This window comes from Necator americanus, chromosome I, assembly GCF_031761385.1.
Source record: "Necator americanus strain Aroian chromosome I, whole genome shotgun sequence".
In the NCBI taxonomy this organism is placed as follows: domain Eukaryota; kingdom Metazoa; phylum Nematoda; class Chromadorea; order Rhabditida; family Ancylostomatidae; genus Necator; species Necator americanus.
Window position 1 is genome coordinate 9,073,082 of NC_087371.1, and position 14,280 is coordinate 9,087,361.

A 14,280-nucleotide genomic window follows, 5' to 3' on the forward strand; every position below is an offset into this window, starting at 1 on the left:
AAGTCGCCGTCCAGAACTTTCGGACAATTTCAGGATATCGAGTTCTACAGTAAAAATACTTGAGCAAAATCGTTGCTCAGGTATTTCGACCTACAGTTGCGCACAATTCAAAATCGATCGCTCAGTTCTGCCGTTACTCAGCCGGCTACGATTGTTCCAGTTCTGGATGAAGGATTCAGAGTTCATTGCCGTACAAAAACATTATGTGATTACCAGTCTGAATGTCCGGCTAAAGCCGGACTTCAGACTTTCTGTGATTTTAGCTTTGCTCCCCTTCACTGATCAATGGAAGTTCATAGTAGTGACATTTTCTGTAAAATCAGAATTCTATTTTTCTAGCAACGTTTTCTTCTTTCTTTTTTTACTATAAATAAAGGCAAAAGATTTCATAGTCTTCTTTCTAACGCATCAGCTCTACATTTTGAGAATATTCGAACTTTAGCTTCAAGCACTCCTTCGGTTTCTATATAATATAGACACAATTCTAAAGTATTACTCGAAGTATGGGTGTTCTTCCTGTTTTCCCCAACAGCTATCAAAGAATGATGTTTTAACATAAAATGACGTAAACAACATCATCGTACTGATAAGGACAAATTCCACATCAGATCACGTAAGCTATTGGGTACTATTTAAGCAGCCGTTTTTTGTGGGTGTTTCCACTTTTTGAAGAAGGCATGGCACCAAGTTGAGGCAAACGTACAAGGAAATAGATACGTGGAGGATTCATAGAGGTACAACGCAACACGTGGGCACAACAATGGCCATGAATATGGAACGGTTGCAACGTCTAATTTACCTTTCGCGACATCTGCACAAAGTTACTGCGCACCGATCCGACGCTGTGGGACCCATCACACACCATTTCAAAGCTATCTGGTGTTGGTGCACCAATTCGACGCCATTGGACCCGTCACACCCGCTTCTATAGGTATCTGGCGCCGGTGGACCCGTCGCACCCGCTTCTATAGGTATCTGATTTTTATATACAGCGATGCAGTAACAATAACAGAGAGCAAAAATTCAGAAAAAAAATCTCGTTCTACCAGTAAATTGTACGTAATAATATCAATGAGATATTTTGTCGTTTTAAACGACACAACTGCAAAAATTTGCACCGGTTCGAAGAGTCGATAAGTTGAAGAACAACAGATAAAAGTAACTTTGGAAAAGAAAAAACATAATTCTCCTTGAACGAGCACAAGTGGGTGACAGGCATAGGAGAAATATAAAAAAAGAAAAATCTTGCGAACTAGAGTGACCATTCAAATCGAGAAAATACTATTGCAACACATCACATTACTCCCATTCGGTTTTGATCCGCGTAGTCCCTTCCTTCTTCTTCCGTTCTTTTTCCAATAACTTCTCCTGAACTGCGATCATCTTATCGCACATCACATCCAAAACAATCTTATTTTCGCTATCTTCTGCAGCCAATGACAGTAGCATTTGCCGCTGAAAGATGTATATGGAAGCAGCATGACATATGGATGCACGAACAAAGCACAAAAACCCCAACCAATTCCTTCTCGGTTGCTTCTGGGATCCAGAATCGATCGTTCGCCTTTGACCAACTATTTATCGCCTCACCAGAAGCTTCTTTACCTTCGATTCTCTCGTAAAAAATCAAATTACTGATATTCAGTGTTGGAAGGTAAGTACCGCTAAAAATATTACTTTTACCGAAATCGCACAACTTATTTATAACTAAAAAAAAACTATTCAATACCTTCATCTGAATCTGATGACGCAACATAGTAACTTAATTTCTACCTGATTTATTCAGAGCGCATAAATGCCACTAGCCAAAAGAGGAAATGAAATGAAAGTAGTACACAACACGAGTAAAAGAGAAAAAATGCAGAGCTCAAGTCTCCAACAAACTGGCTTCATTGTCAAACAAAAGACCTTCGAAAATGATTGTTAAGGCAATGACAAGCTCGATTTCATTTCTCACCAACAGAAGTATTCTCACAATACTTTCCCTCAAAAACTCTCTACTTCTTCTATCAAAACGTTAGGGAAACAAAAAAAAAATGAAAAAGAATAGTCGTTAGTAAGTGAAACGAACTCACGCATATTTCATCACTGTCCCCACTGTCTGACCGCAATTACAGTGCACCTCGGCCAAAATTTGCGTCATTTCGTCAACAAATTTCATCTACAAAAGCGATGATAGTGGAACAAAGAGGAGAAACTGCCTATACGTCAAAAAAAAACATTACCTTCGTGGATATCTCCTTAGTTTTAATCTGTAAGCGACTCCAAATAGTTGGATCGACACATACATAGCTGGATCCGTTGATAGTACGTACATATGTGCTGCTACATACATCTTGACTATCAATTTTGCAACGAATGGTAAACCTTAAAAATCATGAAAAAAGAAAAAATGTCAAAATTACTAGAAATTACGCTGTTTTATGCATGAAAATTTGGGAACTCAACAATATGGGACGAAGAAATATACTGCTAGCAGTAACTCTAATGCTACCCAGCAGGTTAATTTTATTTCCTAGGTTTTCCATCCAATCCCTTTAAGCTGATCCAAAGAGATCTCATGGATAGGAGCAATTATGTCACTCCCTTTTCCATCTAATGCCTCTCACGAATTTTCCAACCGAATTCTCTTACTCTCGTTTACTTTTCTATACCGTATACAATTGAGTATAGTGGAGAAACAACAACTAACCAAATCAATTCTCAAAAAAAAAAACTGTCTGCTTTTATGGTGTAAAGAAACCTTACTACACTATTGAAGGAAACCAGTTGATTACGTAAAGTTCTGTACTTACAATTTGTCCTTCAGCGCCTCTAACGCCTTCATTTTATGCTCGACAATGATTTTTCGTTCCTTCATCTGTCTCTCCATTACTTCCTTCACCTAAGCAGAAACAAAGTATTGCATCCTTTCCTAAGAAAAACCCAAAAACGTTGGGCGAAAAAGAAAAGCACGAACTCGCTTCTCAAGTGCCTTTTCACCCTGTTCCTGAATGCGTTTAACGCATTTATTCATGATCTTTTCGGCCATAATTGCTTGATATTCCGTTTGTGCGACATTCTCGGATAGAACAATAAGGACAGACCGGCTGTCACGTGCACGAGCTCTTCCTGAAAACTAGTCCATGAAATCGCAGGGTTACCAGCAGGGAATACGAAGGGAAGCAACATCAGTTACAGTGCTGATCTTTTCAAATAAAAGTAACAGCACAACACTAACAAGAAATCGAAGAGGAGAAAAATCACTGGCAAGGAGCGAGATGAAAGAGAAGTGCAAAGCTTCAGCAGCGCTTTGAACACCCCTTTATTGAATGTGCACTTTTGTTGAATTGTACAGATCTGATACAACAATCAACGGAGAAACCAATAGAGATAGAACTCCTGTAACAACAATATCACATTAAGACTGCCGCTGAACTGCAACACCTCTGTCCTCTTTCTTTTTCGATGACCACTGACGAGTTCGCTTTTGACCGATATTGATTGAAGAGCGACTAGTCATCGTGATCTGTTCGATCGATCAGCCCCTATTCTGCACTTATAAGGAAAGAAATTATCATTCCCAGTACTAATCGCCATTTACGGTCTAGCACAGAAAGGTATTGAGCCAAAACCGATCGAACAGCTGTATTGTAGCGATTTGAAGGATCCAAAACAACAGAATACTTAATGTAGCGAAAAAAATGCAAAAATCATGGGAATTACGATCAAAATTCAAAAAATTATCCCTGTTCTTATAAAAAAGAATTTACAACTTGAATGAGAAAAAACCTTGAATGTTTGAAACGCCACTAAAATAAGAAGTAAAGAAGAAAGAAAGAAAAAGAGAAGAAAATGAAGTGAATGAAAATGAAAATGAAGTAGATAAAGTTATCTAGTTAATTCGACTTCTCCACAAAAGAATTGCTTCTTAAGAATTCTTAACTACTTCACTTCACAAGGATACCTCACTTCTTAAAAATTAAAAGAAAGAGGATATGGACAATGATAAGATCTTACTACAAGGCGAAAGAACAAGGGGGAGATTAATGTCCAACCGTTAGTTTTGTCCCCTAGTACAAGTTCAGTTTGTATCTGGAACTGGAAAAAAAACATCATCTCACCTCATCTAGAAAAAACAAGATGGAAATCATCTGGAATTGTGGTCACTATAATTCTGGATTTTCCGGTTTAAGTTACTGTTACGTTGGGCAACTGCGGTCTTTTGTCCTATACCAGAGTCTACCCGGTGAGGTTTCGCTTAGGTCGACTTCGGAGAAACACTTGGCCACCCGTAGAGCCACAGCTCAAGATTTAAGAGGGAAAGATTATAAAAATGACAACCAAAATGCCAAATCGCAAGAAAACGAAATGATTACCAAAGGAGAAACAACACAATCAAGGTGGATATACTATTCTGAATGAAAAAACATAGGTGGTACCTAAAAGTTACAATAATAATACACAGAAACAAGAAAAGCAGCAGCAATAAACACACATCTAACAGGCATTATACACAGAACAGTGGAACTATTAAAAATGAACAAAAGATATTAGTAAAAGTGGACACAAAACTACGAGACACTCACCTCTTCTTTGAACTCTTTGCACAGCATTACTAGAGCTATTGTATTTGATAATCAAGTTACAAGTGCTCACATCCAGACCTTCTTCAACAACTGCTGTGGCGATAAGGACCTTAAACAATTGATCAAAAAAATATGGGGTAACAAGAAAATGCCAATCAACGTCTATGGAAATGTTATTAATCACAAAGGAGAGGAGAAAAAATAAAAGTCTACCTTCTTTTTCCCTCGACTGAAATCATCCAGGGCTCTCTGCTGCTCCTCCTTGGTCTGGCCATATTCGGTGCTTTTCTTTGATGTGCCTGAATGATTAAATATTAATGTATTACGAAAAAGGCAGGTCCTAAGGTAGATTGATGGGGACACACCTGCGCTAGGATCGAATTGTGCTCGCGTAATCGTACTGTACATCGGCGGCGCGCATAATCGTATATAGAGCACAAAAATCATTCTTAATTGACAAATGGCTTCCTCGTTTCAAAAGCAGAAAAACAATTGAGAAGGCGATAGTTCATTAATTGACAGGTCAATGCTGAAAGTCAATAGCTGAGTTTAATTGGGGCCCTAAAACCTAAGCGCTAGTCTTAGATATGTTGACTAAAGCTAGAAGAAAAAAGGAAGACAGAGCTGGAACTACTACTGGTTTAACTTTACTAAACCTTCCGAACAAGCTTACCAAAAGTACCAAAAGTGAATAGCTAAGTCATATCATGTACTAAATCCAAAGAAAAAAGATCCGAAAATGGGTTCCATAGCAATCCACGACCACCAAACGTGCAAGCAAGAAATTTTATTCACACATTCTCCACTTATACTTGCAAGTTGGTGGCACTAAAGAAGGCCCTTCGGTTAGCCTTTATGTTCATCTTCCGGATGTATTCTTCTGTCTCGAGAGGATCTTCAAATTTCACTTTCTCATAAAATACATCGAATTTTTGCAAATTATTCAACTTTGCTCTTTCTTAGAGCAGCTTTTCTTTTATGAAAACTGTTTGCGTTCGTCTGCTTCGTGACTCTGGTGTTTCTACAGTTGGGGCAAGATCACTCCTTCCGCAGGAATCCACGAAATCCTGAATCAGCTAGGCGTTTGTCAAATTCCTTCTTGCACTTCTAAGCGAGCTTCGGCCACGTAGTAACCAGAGTCGTGTCGCGAAGAGTGACCAATTTAGCAGCAGCAACCATTATGTGAATGAAACGGTTTAACTAGATGAACAGTTTCTGTGCTCTATGAATGTTTTTGTGTCTTCACTATTACAGTACTAGTGGGGGAGCACAGTGCGATCCTTGGCCAGAATGGCAGAATGGCCCCATCCAACTACCTTAGCATCGAAAGATACACATTTAAAAGGAAGTTGCATAAATGGACAAAAAAAAATTGAATCAACAAAGTTGCATATACATAAATACTAATAAGGTTACTTATGAAAAGTAAAAAACTCTAACCATAATACACTTACTAGTAACAAATCCTACTACATCATGTCGTCCAAGTACTTCTTCCCTGTTCAGGTAATTCATCAACTCTACTGCTGTGGATCGACGGGTGACGAAAACAATGGCGCGCGAATTGTTGTCTTTCTCGAATTGCTCCTTCAGTTCGCTCTGGAGCAGTTTGATGAAAAAACGCAAAATTACAATTAATTTCAATGAACATGCTTGCCTCTAATGCCTTCACAATAGGTTTATAACGTTCCTGTTCCGCAAAACCAGACAACGCTGCAAAAATTCATGGATTTTTTCTTAATTCTCTCACTCTCACACAAGCGCGCTAGACTTTCTCTAAAAGTCTTTTATTTGTCGTTTGCTTTCGCTAACGATCGTCTAAGAACATACCTTCATTCTGAGCGAAATACTGATAGAATCTTTGCGAGCACTCAACTTCGAACTTCTTGCTCAGTTCTCTGAGGTTCCTCGTCAAGTATTCCAAAGCGTATCGTGCTGGCATCAGATCATTGATGGATATTCCTTGACTTAAGACCTTAAATGAAAAATCAAATATCTGCAACACGAAAAAATCAACAAGACTCACTCCGAGATACTCTAGCGCAATACTTGGTTCAAATTTGAAATCTCCGCTACGGATTCTTCCAAGAGTGGTTGTCAATGTGTTCACCTTCTGGATGTATTTCTCTGTTGCGAGGGGATCTTCGAATTTTACCTCTTCCTAGAATATAGCTTTCAATAAAAATATATTCTTCAATTTTTAGAAAAAAAAACGTTACCTTTGAAAGTTTGTAACTTGTTTGATTGTCTTGCGTAAGTTTCTTCAGCTGCGGTTCTATGTCTCGCTGTATTTTTTCCATTATATTGATTACAGCACGGAGAAATGGGGATTTTTCCATAGGTGGGCGGTCCACTTTCTTTGTAGCTGAAATGCAGAACTTATTCAAAGGAACGCGAAAAAGCGTGTCGCTGTGAAAGACCCAGATTGAAATAGATGAATCTAATGAGAATGCAGCAGAACCTTAGTCTCAGTTAGTTCTCATGATTCGGAGTAGAATTTCTCGAATATCTGGAATATCTATGATCAAATTGTAATATTTTTTTCTTGAAAACTTTGTAAATTGAAAACAAGCGAGCGCTACGTGTGGATACAGTAACTTTCAATATGCAACTCGGCGCAGTAGCGAAAATCAGTCAGCAATGATTGCTGAAAGATATTGTAGTGCAAAAACAACCAATAATTTCCTAGAAATGTCGACAAAATGGCTAAAAAATTGCGGGAAATGTCGGTGGAACCTCAAAATTGGTAAATTCACAACGTTATCGGCTGTTCTACACTAACCAGCCGCTCACAGTAATTCGGATGATGACTAGACTTTGCCGACCTACTTTCGTTCACGACTATCACATTCTTTATGGGCCAAAAACTACCGGTATCCGTGAGGTTTTCCATATCATATTTTCTACTTTATCTTACACTTTTCAACTATCACAAGAAACAACAGAAGTGAAGTACTTGAATTAGCAAGTGCTCGCCCGATCATTTACTCAATTTGTGTGTGTGTGTGTATGTGTGTGTATATAGTGTCTCATTTCGTCTCTCTCATCCTATTTATATATAGACGAACGACGGATCAAAACAACGACAAGACGCAAGAAGATATCGTTAAAATTCGTTTTCGAGTTGGATTAATTTCACTAACTTCGTGGGAAAAGTATGGAATTCTGCTAAAAAGTACGGAAGTTTTTTGAACGGTGCAGTTGCGCCGGCGCACGCGTTCGAAGCGGTGCGGTCAGGCAAAGCGCTCAGGACCATGGTGGGACCTTCGTTAGCACCAACCATCACTGCAGTTCGCCACGGTCCTACCTCGATTCCAACTTTTTCTATCTCATCCGCGCCGTTTTGAATGCGGCCGCTTACGTAACTGCACCGTGCTTCATATTGTTAATGCTCGGCTATACTAGGATGTCTGAGAAGAAAGTCAAGTTAGCTCCACTAGTCAGATGGAGAGTTCGTTTCATGTGAGCGGACTCAACATGATCTCGTAGTCTTTGCCAATTTCTCTCTACATTCTTTTTTTTTTGAAAAGATTTTCAAAGTGTGTTCATCGCGTGATGATGATGAATACAATACATTCTTTGTCGCATAAAAACTAAATGAGCTTCATGAAAATGAAGAAGTACACCGTGATAAAGTAAGGTAACCTCATCTCACTCATTTCAGTTGCAATGTAAATACCAGGAACACACGGTCATTAATACATTAATTTGGTCTACACCTTTCAAAAGTTACCTGCTTTATTTTTACTTTGAGACTGCTTTAAAAAATCCCACCTATTGACGTTACTATTTCTCACTTTATAAAACAGGAAGAAAAGAGTAGAAAACTCACTATCAACAGGCTTTGGCACATACTGTTCCAGTATGTCGAGGTGTCTCTTAACAGAAGCCAACGAAGTCGCACCGATGTTAGCCATAAGCTCGTAGATAGAAGCCATTCCACTTTCATCACTAGTCGCCATTCCTACTCCTAACGAAGCTGTTAAGCCCATTGTCTGTAATTGAGAAGTGTCACAAAGATGTTGAGTTGAGTCAAACGATGGCGGACAAAACGTAGTCACAAATCACCTGCGGCTTCGGACCTTGATAGTCATGCACCGTTTGCATTAAAATATTGTACGGATGTTCTTTTACGCAATGATGAACCTCATCGAAAATCAAAAGCGAAAAATCACACACATATACACGCTCATCTTGTCGCACTGATTTCAACATATTCCTGTTAAACAGCATTTAAGAAGAAAGTTTTAAAACCTAGAACGAACAACACACTTACAACATGATCTGTGGGGTCATCACTACGATATCGCTTGCGAGTACTGTATCACGCCTGGATGTACCTTTCGAACCTTCTGAACCATGAAATCCCTCGACATAGTATCTAAACTAATCACGTTAGCTATTTTGATAGTGTTTCTAAGACAACTACAGCACTCCAGTGCACCCCTGGTGAACGACGTTTTGTGGAGATCACTAGTATGAATCAATAGCAAAGGTGAATCCTACTTCTTCCCATGTCACCATTTCACAATAAAATTTCGAAACAATTACCTTATAATGTTTAATTTTACAACCGATTCGACGTAGTATTTTAATCATGACAGCTGTGTGATCGTACTTCATAGTAGATAACAGTAGCGACAGTGAGGCAACTGAGGTAACCACTCATGAAATTTTTGGAGAAATCTCTTGAATTTTTCTATCGGACTATTTACTTTTCTGACACGGTCTCATATTGTTCTAGCAAGTCGTTTCTTATTCTTAGGAGGACACTCGCTGGCCTTAGGCCGTCTGCATCTCTCACAAATCCCCGATTTCCTAATTGTCTACACAGTTCCTTTTCTTTTTCAGATTCAGATTCTTCTGTCAGCTATGCGTAAAAAGAGGAGAAATTTCCATAAACATATGTAAATTGGTAGTCTTCTACTACGAAAATTGAAAACGAATGCAACTATCTGAAAGGGTACAGCAGTCTAGTTTCCCAGAAAATTTCTTTGAGGTGATTCATCAGCTGATCACTTCCGAGGAATTGTGGAACACATGGTAGAATACAACCAAAAATTTGTTTGTTTCCACTTGCTCAAAATTCTAGCACTGTAAATCAAGCTGATGGAGTCAGCTATATGTGCTCATAGTGCTTTCTTATTTAGCGGCACAGAGAAGAGTGATCTAACTAATAGAATAGATAAGATAAGTATGAAAACAGGAAGAAACGAAATCCATGAAAGCAACAAATTTCAAACAACTCACTTTCCACGGACGTACTTGTGGAACCGATGCTTCTGCTGGTCTACTAGAGGAATCCGTGGCACCAACATAGCAACCTCAAATTAAAAAAAAATAACAAATTACATCTGCTAATAGCGGTGACAAAAAACTAGCCAATCGATAGACATACTCTCGCTGGTTCATTCATTTCTGCCTTGGCATCAAGATGAGATATTGCCACGTAGATACACACTTCGGTCTTACCAGAACCTGTCGGGGCACAAGCTATGACATTTTTGCCCCTCAGTGCTGTCTCCACCTTGAAAGTACACACTTTTTCGAGGTCCAGTTTCAAGAGAAAACTGATAAGCTTACCAATTCTTCTTGGTAAGGTCTCAAAATAAGGGTTTCCGGCTCTTGCACATCATCGTAATCTAGAAAGTGTCTATGGAATACAGAGAGAAGCGCATAGAGACACAAAAAGACGAACATGAAACAGAGTAATATGAAACAAAAATATAGTTGTCCACGATTTTTAGAACTGATTGTGTTGAAAGATTCCCCTCCTGCTCTCTGAGGTGGATACGCAACAACGACGGAATTTAAAGACAGACGTGCAAAATGCGCTCATAAAACCTCAACAAACAAACACGAAGTTACAATGACGGTCAAGTTATTCAATAAAACGAATATGGAATTGTCAGAGAGAGACAAAGGAGGTATTGAAATCAAAAATCATAGGAAGTTAAATCGACATCTTCCAGTCAATTTTTTCGCTTCACTTATAGAACTCTTCCTACGCTGCAGGCTAAAAAAAGAAATAAAATAAAACCAAAAAAAAATAATTAAGACGGAGACGGTACGAAGGAAAAAAGAAGAAAGGATAATGCAGGCTAAGCACGGGAAGCAGTGAGAACAGAACAAAAGAAAAGAAGAAAAAAGAGCTGCAAACTAGGAAGATGAAAATGAGGAAGCTGGGTGTACTTAGATTGTACAGGATTAGATTTTAGTATTTAGATTTGTCAGCCGGTTGTAACTTCAGATACGAGTAACAATATCAATAATAGAAGATAGATAATAACGATAAGCTGTGGAGGAATGTACGATACGGTAGCCGCTGTCACACAGACATAATCGACAGTGTGATCGAAAAAAAAACAGTAGCAATAGGGAAAGAGAACGAGAAAAGGTACATTTACAGTCAAGTAAGTTAGTGAAAACACGTGCAAGCTAGTCTACTAGCGTTACAGGCAGATCAAGGATCAAATAGTCCAAATGGAGAGAATCGATAGCGAAAAGAATGGATGAATTAAATAAATGGTCAGTGAAAATATGGGAATAGAAAAACAAAAGACGAAGACTCAAGAAAGTAATTCACCGCTTGCCCTGTACTTCGCATAATCACTCGGCTTGCGCATAGTTGTCACTATTTCTATCTCACCAATAATACCCTCATCTCTGATGTTTCGAAAACCTTGTCGTCGTCGCCTTTCAATGAGACGATTCTCTGCAAAAAGTGTTATTTTTTCAGAGAAGAAAATAAATATTGCTTTTCAATCTGACACTAGAACTAACCAAGAACTTCTTCGTAGTTAGGCAACAGGAACCATAGTACCGCTCGATTATATGGATCTTTAGAGCATGCTTCGACAAAATCATAAAACCAGTCATCTGTGTTACGAATGAGATGTGGTAGAGTGCGTAAAATACAGGCAGCCCAGTGACGATGATCGATTTCTTAGTGAGAAAAAATCATACGTGAATAGAAGCTCTGCAGCTAAAGGTTCACTTGAATGTATATACTAAAAATGCTTCTGCTAACTCCGTAAACCTCTGCTCAAAGATCGCTAGACGAGTACTTGCACTCAAAATGATCTTTATCACATCTTTATCAGAATCAGGTGTGAATTCGTAGAGCTGTACATCTCTCATCTTCATCCACCTACTTTTATCATCATTCACAGGTGGTATCAGTGTTTTCGGCAACAGTTCCGGATAAGGGTTGTTTATTTTTTCAAGAGATGTCACGAAAAATTCCGGCTCAAGAGCGGCAGCACATCTGGAACAAGTTTGTGAAACCACGAGATTGACAGATGATAGCATCTCTTGGAGCAAACCAACCAACCTATCTAACATAAACAGTTGCTCTTCTCCTTCCGGGAAAAACTTCTCCATGAACAGCTTAAATACGCATGAGTCACTTTTCACAGTAGCCAGATGTGCATCGTTCCACAACCGTGGGTTCACTGAGGACTAGGAGTTTCAAAAATTGCAAAAAATAAAAAGATCTAAGCATAATCACAACCACCTCTTCGAATAGTGTTGTCGAGTTTCTCCACAGCTTCTGGATTGTCGAACACAACATCTAGAAAGTATTCAAGGGCGATTACCTGAAAAAATTCAATTTTTTCATATGCCGTTATCAGATAGTTCCCTTTGTCTCTTTTCTCACCTTTCTGCCCTCGTTATCAGCACTTTTAATTTCATCCATGATGTAGTGTACATCGGCAAGGTCACTATCTTCAAAATCTGCAAATAGCTTCGAAATAGACGAAGCTGGCTTGCTTCAACACCTAACGTTGTAAACAAACAGAAATACTGTTGAAACTGCTCCAGATGCGACAAATTAGAGACGTCGCTGAATGTCTGGATAATTTCCATACTGAATAGATGCAGAAACGTTGAAGAGCGAGGATCCGATGGAGGTAATGCGACGACTTCTGCTGGTTCAGCCACCATCTGAAAGTAACGATTTCCTTTTTCAACAGTGAAGGATAAAAGAAAAAGCATCAACAGAAGGATAGAAGGAGAATGTGAATGGCAAAGAATACTCGTAAACTACGAAACAGACGAGCAACGCAAACAAAACAAATGAGGAAGAAGCTCTGCAAAGACGAGGGTCCCGTGCCTTTCAAAATATACGCCTAAGTACAGCAGCAACAAAGGGCACAACAACGCCGTTAGTACAAAATGGCAACACTCTTGACCCAAAATACACCTGTTTCAGCATAATTAAAGCTGGTGGCATTGAAAGACAAATCCTGATAAACAGGAAAGGTTCCACCATATAAACATGTCCCTCCTTTATCCTAATCCAACTGCAATTCTTTCCCGTAACTTAGTTTCCTGCTAACAGATATATTGTAGGGTCAGAACAACATGAAGCTCAGTGCAGTTGCGAAACTGAAGTGGAGTGGAGCAGTGGAGCGAGCGGTTGAGATCAAAGTGGGACCATCGCTAGCTGCACTTGTCCTGCAGCGATGAGTAGTGTTGGCAAGGATCCTCACTGGATCCTAACCATTATGCTCAACCACATCGTTTCGAGGTCAATCGCAACGCAACAACAGTTCCTTGTTGTTTTGACTAACTATAATGTCTTCTTTCAACTGCAGTAGAGCACATTTTCCTTAGGATAGCATGGCGCAGTTTTCATGCAGATCTTTCTACGGTTGTATCGTTCACGTCGCAGTTGCACGTGGCGACTCGTGGCAGATGCCAACGAATGCGTTACTTCGCTGTGATCGAAACGTACAAACGAAAAATTTCAGAAAAGAAGGAAATACGTGTAGGCGAGACCGAGGGTCTTCAACCAGATGGCATTTCGGCTGTACAGAACAAAGGGAAAAGAGCGTACGTGAAGTGAAGGAAGAATATGCACTGCGATCGTTCGGTTGAAAACATTCGCGCCGATTCTACATGTCACACGCCCACAATCCTTCTTGAATACTTGTTAAACGTTTGATGTATTGGTATAGGCTATAGATTAGTTTTCTCTTAGATCTCTCACACTTGCTTTTCGAACACCTTTGTTCTTTTGGATAAGAATCAGCCATCTAATGCACGCATTGACGCAAAAGCAGCCCCTTCAACAACCTAGTTTCGATTTATGCTGTACGCTGTACATTGAAGATGAACACACGATATACTCTTCAAACTCATTCGAAATTATAATTCAAATGCGCCTCAAAAACCATGAAGCTTTCGAGCACTTCGCAGAAAACTTTCCATTCCATCCTTCTCACTCAGCCTCCACCCACTCTAAAGCTGGATCACGTAATTGACGATGCTTGGGTCTCTGTGGGGCAATATACTGTTTAGGTTGTAGACTAAGGGTATAATTAGGCCCCGCTCAATTTCCGCTAATCGTCCTGAAAAACGGCGTGGGAACGGCGTATGTCCCTTCGAACTACATAAGAACGCACCACACTTCTACACTCTCCGGTTCTGCTGGGGTGACCTGACTGATTTTACACAGACGTGGGACATTCTGAGGGACCTAGTGGGGAGTAATGCCTTTTCCCATCCCGTTTTTAAGGACGACTAAGGGCAGCATACAACGAATCTGACGAGTGACTGGTGAGGGAATCGGCGGAGAAAGCTGGAGTCTTCCACGCCGTTTTTTTACCACTGTTGGGAAGAGATGAGCAGAACCACCCGGATTCCGCAATCTACAACCGCATCTCTAGCTTTTTGCGCAGATTCTCTCAGCACGTCAGATTCGTAG

At 39.6% G+C, this 14,280-nt stretch overlaps 1 protein-coding gene across 2 annotated transcripts; it reads right to left on the reverse strand.

Moving 5' to 3' along the window:
- Positions 1-1,299: 1,299 nt before the first annotated feature.
- Positions 1,300-12,804, reverse strand: RB195_004933 (uncharacterized protein; the record flags this gene model as incomplete). Of its 2 annotated transcripts, XM_064177162.1 has the most annotated exons (27): positions 1,300-1,455; positions 1,520-1,664; positions 2,076-2,161; positions 2,226-2,367; positions 2,796-2,884; positions 2,960-3,111; positions 4,569-4,677; positions 4,782-4,867; positions 6,023-6,167; positions 6,226-6,281; positions 6,399-6,543; positions 6,595-6,729; positions 6,788-6,933; positions 8,401-8,563; positions 8,637-8,787; positions 8,845-8,949; positions 9,819-9,892; positions 9,967-10,095; positions 10,152-10,210; positions 11,155-11,283; positions 11,352-11,513; positions 11,723-11,835; positions 11,902-12,022; positions 12,085-12,166; positions 12,229-12,305; positions 12,368-12,515; positions 12,775-12,804. In XM_064177162.1, the coding sequence occupies 27 exons, from the start codon at positions 12,802-12,804 to the stop codon at positions 1,300-1,302; spliced, it is 3,135 nt and encodes a 1,044-aa protein (XP_064034287.1). The 2 variants fall into 2 exon arrangements, with proteins under 2 accessions (XP_064034287.1, XP_064034288.1); XM_064177163.1 differs by lacking the exon at positions 12,775-12,804.
- Between the last annotated feature and the right edge of the window lie 1,476 nt (positions 12,805-14,280).